At 42.7% G+C, this 10,950-nt stretch overlaps 1 protein-coding gene across 1 annotated transcript; it reads right to left on the bottom strand.

Annotated features, from left to right (window-relative positions):
• Positions 1-7,076: 7,076 nt before the first annotated feature.
• On the bottom strand, positions 7,077-10,569 carry FGF6 (fibroblast growth factor 6). Its single transcript, XM_063394879.1, has 3 exons — positions 10,230-10,569; positions 9,213-9,316; positions 7,077-7,253 (listed from the first exon to the last, which is right to left on the bottom strand). The coding sequence occupies exons 1-3, from the start codon at positions 10,567-10,569 to the stop codon at positions 7,077-7,079; spliced, it is 621 nt and encodes a 206-aa protein (XP_063250949.1).
• Positions 10,570-10,950: the final 381 nt, after the last annotated feature.

Raw genomic sequence — 10,950 nt, 5'->3', positions numbered from 1 at the left:
AACTTAATTTTTTTTTTAATTTTAAAAAGTCTTCTTTATTATCCTTTCCATTATGCCAAATGAACTTTTTACATGCCAGAGGCTGGTTAGCCCATCTGCCCACCCTCAACATCACTATGTCTCTTTGACACTGGTGTCACTTCTTGACCCTTTGCTCCATGGTGGATTCCTCCCGCAGTCTCCACTTCTGGTGGAAGAATGGAAATGAATTCAAGGTATTACCTTCATGACCAGCTCATGACCACCTCAGCATGAACTGAGGTTATGCAGAATGCAAACATACATAAGAAATGTCATACACAAGAAATTTCAGCCACCCAGGTGTCCTGTGGATCTGCATCTTGATTGTTATAGGGGTGTGGGAAAAAATCCCATTGGAGATTAGTTTTTTTTGTTTTGAAATCTACAAGTTTCTCTTTAAAATGTGCAAACGTCTGCAGATTTGCTCAAGATTTACAGAAAGTGACACCCAGACATGCCCCATACATATCCACTTTCCCATAGTTTCTATTTCTATAGTCATTGCCTTTGCAAAATCATCGTCATCATAGAGTGGTTTGGGTTGGAAGGGACCTCACAGCTGATCTCATTCCATCTCTGCTGCCATGGGCAGGGACACCTTCCACTATCCCAGGTTGCTCAGAGCCCCAGCCTGATCCAACCTGACTGTGGGCACTGCCAGGGATGGGGCAACCATGACTTCTCTGGGCAACCTGTGCCAGGGCCTCACCACCCTCACAGGGAACAATTCCTTCCTCATATCCAACCTAAACCTCCTCTCTGTGACTTTGAAGCCATTCCACCTGTGTTTTGACCCTGGGTTAAATGTAAACTGGCTTGTCCCTCACTGGATAGCTGAGGTAGTTGAAGTGCTCCTGATCTCACTGAGTGACACCTATGCTGATTACCATTAATTCCCTTCTTTGGGTTTTTTGCCTCTTCAATAAGCTGGAAGATTTGTGTTGGACCAGGGACTTCTGGGCTCAGGTCATAAACAAGGTAACTCCAGGAAAAAAGTGAGGCTCCAGCTACCTGGAATGAGTGTCAGGATGGATCATTTATCATTTAAAAAAAAAAAAAAAAAAAAAAAAAAAGCAGCTCTTTTCCAGTGTGCCCTGAAACAAATACAATTATAAGATTATAAGCTGTGTTGTTTTAGATATCATCTCTAATGATTTCTTGTTTGACGTAAGTTGGTATGGTCTCATTGTCCTTGGAGAAGCTATTCCAGAGCTGTCAGCTATGGTTCATCAAAGCATACAATAAAATTGTGAACTGTAAACAGTTAATTGTGAGGGGGGAAAAAATTAGTCCTAATCAAGGCATTTTTGGTCCACACCCTGTGACAAAAAATAACCAACAATTATATGTGCTCATGAGATCCAGGATTGAATAATATGTTCAAATCTCATGATCCAAGGACAGGACACGGCTTGTTCAGCTCTTCTGGACTTATTGGCCTCTTGGATTTTGGCCAAACACTTTTCAGCAGCCTATGGCTTCCAAAACAAACATGCTTTTGGGCTAAGCTGGATGCAGAGCTTGGCTGGAGAGAAAAAAAAAATCTCTGCTTGTGGCTGCATACTTGGTTGTTTGTTTTTATAATTTTTTTTCCTCCAATGACAGATATTTCCTTAGCCAGCATTGCTCACTGCAGTTCACTGCAATTCCAATTTGCATTACATATATTAAACCTAGAGATTCCCAGTTTTAGGAGTTTTATCTTAACCTGAATCTCCTCGGTCGTCCAGCAGCTTGAAGAGATTCTTACTTCTTCCTTTAATCTTGGGTTCTGACAAGGAAACCGAATGTCCTCTTGGCTTCTACAAGTCGGTGTGATTCCAAACATGGAACACAAGAGTTTGCAGTTGGGTCATTTTTTGAAGGAACAAAGTCACCTGTTGTTAAATACCTGTGACCTAATTGTCTCCTCTGTTGCAAATTGATGCAGAGCAGTGTGGCTTCAGCAAATGCCAAAAGTAAAACAAGCAAACAAACAAAAAACCCCAAGACAATAAACCAGTGCAAAAGAGATGTGGGGCTGTTTATTTCCTTTTGTAAGCATATCTTTAATTAGATCGTAAATACTTAATCCAGGTTGCTCAGAGCCCATCCAGCCTGGCCTTGGACACTACCAGGGATGGGGCAGCCACAGCTTCTCTGGACAACCTGTGACAGGGCCTCACCACCCTCACAGGGAACAATTCCTTCCCAAATATCCTATCTAAACATCCTCTCTGTCATTTTGGAGCCATTGTCCCTTGTCCTGTCACTCCAGACCCTTGTCAAGAGTCTCTCTCCACCTTTCCTGTGGGCTCCCTTCAGGCACTGCAAGGCCACAGTGAAGTCACCCCAAAGCCTTCTCCTCTCCAGGCTGAACAATCCCAGTTCCCTCAGCCTTTCCTCCCATCAGAGCTGCTCCATCCCTCTGATGCCCTTGGTGTCCCTGCTCTGGCCTGGCTGCAGCAGCTCCCTGTCCCTCCTGTGCTGGGCCCAGGGCTGGATGCAGCCCTGCAGGGGGGCCTCAGCAGAGCAGGGCAGGGGGACAGAATCCCCCCTCCCCTGCTGCCCACACCAGGGGCTCAGCCCAGTACAAGGGCGGTTCTGGGTCCCAGCACTGACACTGGTGCTGCCCCTTGCTCTGAATGTGGTCTCGGGCTGCACTGAAGCCACACAGTTCATGGACCTGTGTCTCCCACCGAGCTTTGTGTAGCTGCACCTGAGCTTATCCTGTACCTGGGAGCTATCAGAAAGCCTTCTGTTTTCCATTTTTTCCCTTCATGGTACTGAATCCTTCAGATGATTTCTGCAGCCATTTGTGTTGGTAAGAGTTAGCTCTAGAAGGAGGGATGCTTTCTGCCAATGCACAGGACTAATGTGTCTTGTGTCAAGACCCTATAGAAGATGCCAACCCCTCTTAGACTCTTTCAGCAAAGCATGGGCTGCTCTGGTGTCCCTTTTGAGACATCTGTGTGGGTTTGATCCCCTTTGTTGCAAGGGGCTGTAGCAGGAGATGGGTAGATGGGATTCTTCCTGGTACGTCTTCCCCTAGCTTTGACTCCTGCACTCATCTAAGAGATTGGATTCAAGCCCTCCAACAGTCCTTTCCCATTTAAATATCTCCACAGAAACAGAGACATTATTAAGTTTCAAATTACCTGTGAGGAAGCAGAAAATGAGGTAAACTCAGCAAAATGTTTCCTATTCTTCATAGAGATGTGAGGCTTATCCACCATCTCTTGTCTCCAACATTTCTGGGAGATTTTTCATCCCCCAAGCTGAGAGAACAGAGTGGGAAGGGAGCATGGGAAGTGCCCATACCTCCCAGGACACCTGGACACTTCCCAGGCAAGAAATCTGAATTACACAAAAGTCTACAGAAATTTGAAGTGTACCAATACATACTCTGGTTCTAGAGGTGAATAAAAACTAGGTTTGGAGGAGGAGTTAACACAACATTTCTGAATCAAGTGAAAAAACCAATGTTAAGAGGGATTTAGAGTCAAAACACTACCAAAAATGTATAAAACTTTATTTTATTAATACATTAAACTATTGTGCGCAGCACATACATATAAAAATAGAAGCAATTTCACAAACAATTGATTGGACAGTTTTGTGTTTCTTGCAAATTTACAGTCTCAATTGTGAGTCCATATTGAGTCAGAACATGAGGTATATTTCGGTGAAAAAAAAAAAGTACTTTGAGAACTTTGGCACCATTTTACTGTGCAAAATAAAATCTTGGAATTGAAATAGTTAGTGAGGTATACAAATATTACTCTGCTTTTCCACTGTGTGAGTGTCTCTGTCTCTGCATGTCTGGGAAAAATTTATTTAAGAACATGATTCAGTTCCAGCCAAATCTGTTTTCTAACAGGGGTTGATTATATCTTAGAATGTTATGTGTTTGCCTTAGGAAGGGGTAACTGTAAAAATAGGCATCAACTCCACAGGAGAATCTCATGTGCAAAATGTTGGCATGACAGGCTGGTGTGGAGCATTCACAGCAATGCTTTCAAAGCTCATAGCCCATGGCATAAACCCTGTTAATGCACACTTGAGAAGAGATATGTTTTGAAGTTCCCAATTTGGGAACTGATTTGAGAAATCTCTTTAGTTTCATGAGCTTCTTTTATGTAGTCACATACCCTTCTTTGGTATCAGCTGTGATTTCCAGGTTGGTCTGGCTGGCATTGAGGTGTAATGAGGAAAGAGTAAAGAGTAGCTCAGCAGAGTGACTGATGGGGCTTTCCAAATGCCCATCAAAACTTCAACCAAAAGGGTCTGCAGTTCATAAGAACAATCTCAACCTTGCAGGCTGTGACTAAACAGATTTATAGAATCACAGAATGACTGAGGTTGGAAAACACCTCCAAGATCATCAAGTCCAAACTGTGACAAATCCTCACCTTGTCAATCAGAGCAGAGCCAGTCATTTCCTGAACACTTCCAAGGATGGTGAGTCCACCACCTCTCTTGGCAGGCTGTTCCAATGCCTGACCACCCCTTCAGTGAAGAAATTCTTCCTTATGTCCAACCTGAACCTCCTGTGGCTCAGCTTGAGGCCATTTCCTCTTGTCTTGACTTCTTGTGACCTGGTCTACAGGTTGTCCTTGCTTGACCAGTGTGTGCAAAATGGAGCCAGTGGGTCTGAGTCCCACCTTCTGTGCCACCTGTCCCAATGCTTACCAGTCCTGGCAAAAAACACCTTCTCTAGGCTGCCCTGGTTTAAGAGGGAACAGACTATCCTGTCATAAGGATACTGGATTAAGCTGCGATCAGAAACAAACTTGTGTGTCAGCATTTGAACTCTGTTTCCTTCTACATCCCTGGACTCTTCATACTTCTTCAAACTTCATTTCAAAGACAATTAGGAATATAACACCAGGATACAGGTTGCCAGTTAATGTATTTCAGCACAACTCTCTGTACCTTTAGGGATTCTAGGTCAATGTACTTCCTGATACCTTCCAAACTTTTCTTCTACCCACTCTCTCCCCACTCAAAACATCCTGATTTTTCACTTCAAATGCACATTTTTCCAAAGCAAACTGCTGCACACGTTGTGGGTGAGCAAAGTGTGTCATCATGCCTTCTCTCTGAAATACTGGAAGACCAGAAAATGAAGAGCAATTCCTTTCAACTCCTTTCCTTCCAAAGCATCCCATTCTTGTACTGTGAGCAGCATTCCACTCTTTTTTGCTCTTTATTTACACTGTGATCATCACTTACATTTGAACCAGATAAATTCAAGTATAAGCCACACTAGAGATGCTGGAAAACCGTATCTTGTTCACAAAACAATTGCCTTGAGAGCTTCTTGGGAATGCTGGTGGTATGTACATCCTTGTGGGTGTGTTTTTGGCCCAGATCTTCTGCAGCTATAAACTGAGAGTTTTCCTGGGCTGATCTATTCCAGCTGAGGATCTGGCCCTGACAGTGTCTCTCATGCATGTCAGAAGGCTCAAATTCATCACGAATAGACAGCCCCTGCAAATAGAATGGCATGTCAAGGCTGGACATAGCCCCATTTTGGCTGGACGTGGGAGATAATCTTGCACTCAGATATTCACTTCTGCAGCAGCATGGTCCATCTATGCTGAAAATGCTCATGCTCTGACATTGCATTGAATCTAGTTTCAAATTTAGGAGCACGCCACCAATGCAGGAATCCCAAGGCTTCTGGTAACTGACATTTATAGTGACTATTGACTTAGGGCCTCTTAAAATACTCTTTCAAAGGCACGGAGAATGCAGCTTCATTGGTGATCTCAAAAAGGGTTGTCAAAATAGCAAGGCAAGGTTATGTGCCATTTGTACAGCTTCTAGGAGAGCTTTGAGGAGTGTTTCATACAGCTTGCTGTATTGTCTTTGAAACTGATGCTTTGCAAGTGACAGAAACTGGAATTATGGCACAAATTCCTCTGTCCCAACATGGGAAGGTATGCTTGTGTAGCCTCCTTCTTTCTCTGTCCTTCATACCTCAGGGAGGTATGATAGAGAAGAATCAAATATACTTAAGACAGTGAAAATTCAACACAGAGTTTTCTAAAATAACCCTTTGCTGGAAGCTTCCATGAATTTCTTATATTTTATAAAATGTACCCCACAGACCAATTCTACTTCTTAGAGATTAACAACATTCAGGCTAAATGAAATAGAATGTCTTTAAATATTTCTTTTCTTTTATATAAAGGCACCTGGGCATCAGGAGACTGGGATGATTGATTCATTAAAACTATGTTATTACATAGATGCACACTCACTCATCTCATGTCTATATATATACAAATATTAATATTAAAGATGTACACATCTATATTGGAGGTAAGTCTAAACTAAGCTCACAAAATGCTGTTCAAAATCCTCAGCTCCAAATCAGTTTTGCATTTGGGATCCATCCGTGAATATCCTGTGGCCCTTCCCACGGGAAATTGATTGTAGGTCTTCATTTTGCCAACCAGTCCATGTGAAGAGACCCTGGAGAATCCCCTTAGAGACAGAGGGGCTCTGGGAACAGTTTGCTTGAGTAAAAACAGTTGTGGAATTGGCACCTTAATGGTCAAAACAGGTTGAGGACTTTACAGCACAGGACTCAGTCTGTAGAGGGGGTGCAGGCAGATATTCAGATGGAGTGAACTGCCTGAAGCTCTGGTGAAGCAAAATCATCGGGTGATTTGGCCCATGATATGTAAACACCGCACTACAAGAGGTTATTATCTGAGGTAAATAATATTTAGTAAATCACCTATGATTGATTAGATGGTTGCCCACAGCCATTCTACGTCTTCCAAAAACTTCCTTTGCACTCCAGCTTGCATTTTTCTTTGTACAGCACCAAAGGAGGCACAAAGCCATGTAAAATTTGTACCAAGTAGAGGAGCAGCAGCATTGTATTACATATGCTATGTGATGAATCTAGTACAAATATTTTTATCCAAATATACACATACAAATAGAGATTTCTTTTTGTTTTTTCAATGACCAGTATAAATACTTTACCTGGGAGGTTATTCCCCATGTGCAAAATGAAACAGTTTGTCCTGGGATTTAATCTTCTGTTCTGCTGGTGCTCATATTCTTGGTAAGAAGTGGGTCACTGTCATGGCAGGAGAAACCTTGTTTCCTCTCTTCACCCTGCCGTGTTTGCTCAGGGCTATGTAAGCGCCGCGGTGAACATTAGATTCATACGCGTTGTAGTTATTGGGCAGCAAGGTTTCCTTGAATTTGCACTCATCTTGGAAAACAGCCTAAGCAACAGCAAAGGGAGGGGGTGGGGATACAAATCAGGTACAATCAATATTCCACCACGGCCCAGGTCATTTTTCTTCCTCGCGTTTTTGCACCAGGGCTCGTTGCAGTGTGCAACAGGTGGTGCCGCAGCCACTGCGGCCAACAATAAATCTCCCTCCTCGGTGCTAATTTGGTGTCAGATGAACTCAGATGCCACCTGTCCAGATAATGGACTGTGTATTTCCTGTGGCAGATCGAGTTAATTCATTATAAATCATGAATTTCTTAATTTTATTTGCACACAGTGATTTCTGTCAGCATCACACCCTCTTGCCCAAACAACAGCTTTAATTAAGACCTCTCCTCTGCCAGAAGTTCCATCATTTATAAAAAAGTGATAAGCTGGCTGTCAAAACCTTCAGAACTTTTCCAAACAGCAGTGTCCAGGGAGAACTGCTTTCTTGAATAAGAGATTTGATTAGTAATAAATATTTTCTTTCTTAAACCATTACTAATATTTAACTATGCAGCCAGTTCTAAGCTGGGAAAATAGTTTTATTTTTCTCCATGTCTAAACATGAAAATCCAAAGAAAGGGAGTTATCTGGGAGAGGAGCAGGGGACAAATGCAGAGGAAATTAAAAGAGAAAGCAGAATAACTCTCTGACTTCAAATGTCTGGCACATGAGATGCCACCAGTGCAGTTCTATTTGGGCATCTGTGTGATAACATCACCCAAAGCCTGTTAGAGTTTAACTTAAGGCATTGTGCTATGCAAGGGAAAATGCACATCTCTTACAGCTTTTGAAAGTGTCTTTGAAGATAAACAAAACTGTATTGAAAGAAACTGTATTGAAAACTGGGGGAAAAAATCAAAGGGATTTCTGAAGTCAGACCCTGCACTTCTTTAGAAAGACCCAGCTAAGTAAAGCAGTTGGGCTTGTGGCACTTTTTAGGTGCTTATGGTCACTTGTGATTGAAAGAATATTCCTGAAGTGGGACCTTAAAGTGACTTAATGTCATTATGAGTGTGAGAAGGAATCAGTCAGGTTAGTAATGGCCACAGGTCCCTCACAACATTTGGCATTGTTTTAAACAACTGCAATGCTTTGTTGAAATTACAGCTGTTCCAAAGGAAGGGACTCTGGAATGGACAACCAGTGCCATTCATTACTTTGAGATAGGCTGATTTTGCCTCTTGCCCAGAGCCAGCTCTTTCAAATGCACCTCCTAACAAGCACTTTTTCTGCTGGATGTTGAGACTGGAGATGTGTTGCTCACATTTCAGAGGTTAAACTGCATTTAGATAGCATTTAGGTAGATGAGGATGACGGTGTTTCAGTATGATTTGCATACCATCATTAATAGTTATTATTATTTTCTCACCCTTTGCAACTGATCTCACAAAACTGATCATTAAAATAACCCCAGCCACACATGTTGACCTTGTAGGGTAGCCTTCCTATTTATTCTTGATGGTGTGGTTGTTTTTGGTAGGAGGGAGCATGTGGTCATTATTTCACTAAGGGTAGCTGTTGGAAATAGCTATAATTGTGCCTCTCCTACACACAATACAATGCAGGATGGAATCAACTGGGCTCAGCTTTGCTACAATGTGTTTGCAGCCCTGTGACCTTAGAAGAAGCCATCTAATTAATCTGGACTACCTGAAGAATATGTTCATTTTCCTAAGGTGTCCCCTGTACAGTCTTACAGGGAAGCTTTAAAACCCCAGCCCTGAAACAGCCACGCTGCTCGTTGCATTAAATAGCACTGATGACAGCAGGCTGGGCAGGCTCCCTGTAACACCAGGGCTATTTTCTCTGCTTGTAATCAGAGATTTCCATAAGGAAAAGACTGAAACAAACAAAACCAAAACAAACTAAACCAAAACAAACAAAGCAAAACACTAAATCAAAACAAACCACTTCAAACCCTTTTTGTTTAAACTGAAAAACTACTTGCACTTGTACTTACCGTCCCATACAACCTGCCCCTGCTGTTCATTGCAATGAAGAGAGCACTTTTCACACCAAGCAGACTTACAACACCTCTTTCTACAGTGGATATTTCAAAGAGACCTGAAAAACATTAAGTTTAATAGGAGTGTTATCACAGAATCTAGAGCTAATGGAAGGCGATTCAGATATCTTTTTTTTAAAACTCTAACAAACTTGTCATATATACTTTATAAGAATTACATCCCTAATGCAGCAAAATAAATATACACACAGAGATGATCTTGGGTTTTTCTACATGTCACAGGATTTGAAAAGAATTATTCTAGAATTGTAATCACATTCTATATAAGCCTTTTGCTCTATCAGACTCTTTTGATCTGTCAAACTCCAGACCTTTTCAATAGGAAAATTATTTTTATGTAACAGGCTATACTTACAAAAGGTTTTTTACTCAGCCTTAAAGAAGTGTGGCTTGCATTTTGAAGTCACTCATGCCATCTGCTGTAAAAGGTTTTAGCAACTGCCCTCTACAGGAAATTCAAATCCACATGACTAATGCTTTCCTTAATTCTTAGGGTAACAGAACAGCACCCACAAGCATGAGCAAACCAGGACCAGCAAACCCCTTCCATAGGACACATTGAGTGTCCCAAAAATACTGGTCAGCTGGGATTCAAGAATCATGCTTTGGCCCTCTGGACCCAGCAAAAACCTCCTGCATTCAAAAGGGAAATGAGAAGGTGGGAGCAAGAAAATGCAGCAGAGAGTCAATTTTCAACCTGGTTTGTCTTTTCTCATCTGTGCAGCAAAGCAGGTAAAAATAAATTCTATCTAAATTTGTCTAAGCATTTTGTGCTACGTTTCAGCCTGAAGGGTTCTCATGTTTATTGATCCCAGAGACTTTTAAAAGGCAACAGTTGCAGCACAGATTAATAATATCAAATCATAACATTTGCACTCTGTGGAGGGTAATTACTAGAGTTCACAGCAATTAAGTGACATCTATTCTATTTCATTTCTGGATGCAACTCACTGTATTGGTTTTCATTGTGAACTCCGCTTATCCTTCCGTCTGGGAGGATTTGAAGGTGAAACCCGATGCCCACGTTGCAGTAAAGCCTCCGCTGCCTCTTGATTCCTAGCAAATAGTCACTCTCCCAGTTCACATCTGCCTTCTCCCCTGACATCCCAGCCATGGACCTGGACAGCAGAGATTGCCATCCTCTCTCCAGCAATGTGCCATTAGTTCTGCTTACAACGGGGTGCGTGGCAGCAATCCCGGCTAGCAAACCCAGCAGAAGGAACGCAGGCAACGTCCGGTGAGCGCTGGCGCCGCAGGACATAGTGATGAGAAGTCTTTGTGCCGTGGCCATCCGGTTCACCTCCTGGGCACGTGGTCAGAATTAATGGCCCTAAAAATACCGCCCTTCTTGTTTTTCTCCCTTCAGCATGGTGGCAGAGGCTTATTTTTGGAAAGCAAATAGAGCTTGCTGGCCTGAAACTAAAGCCTGATAGCAGTTGAGTTGGGAGCAGACACAGGCCAGCAGGACTCCAACTGGTGGGGACCATGGTTTGTAGATCCTGCTTCCCGCTGGGCAGCCTCTGTTATATTTGATTGAGCCATCTTTATAGTGCAGGGGCTGTCCCTGCCCACATCATCGCTCTGACATCAACAGCCTGCCCAAGGTGAGGCTGCCAGGCTGTAACACAAACCTGCCATCCTCCCTGCCTGCCGAGGTTGGAGTGCTGTCACC

Source organism: Prinia subflava, chromosome 4 (genome assembly GCF_021018805.1).
Source record: "Prinia subflava isolate CZ2003 ecotype Zambia chromosome 4, Cam_Psub_1.2, whole genome shotgun sequence".
Taxonomy (NCBI): Eukaryota; Metazoa; Chordata; class Aves; order Passeriformes; family Cisticolidae; genus Prinia; species Prinia subflava.
This window is presented reverse-complemented; position numbering and strand designations above follow the sequence as displayed.

What these genes read in the sequence shown, in the direction of transcription:
- FGF6 (XM_063394879.1), bottom strand. Translation starts at nt 10,569, where the DNA reads ATGGCCACGGCACAAAGACTTCTCATCACTATGTCCTGCGGCGCCAGC. An exon ending in TCACAATGAAAACCAATACA is followed by an intron (nt 9,317 to 10,229) that starts GTGAGTTGCATC and finishes AATGTTTTTCAG; the next exon opens with GTCTCTTTGAAATATCCACT. An exon ending in GGGGCAGGTTGTATGGGACG is followed by an intron (nt 7,254 to 9,212) that starts GTAAGTACAAGT and finishes GCTGTTGCTTAG; the next exon opens with GCTGTTTTCCAAGATGAGTG.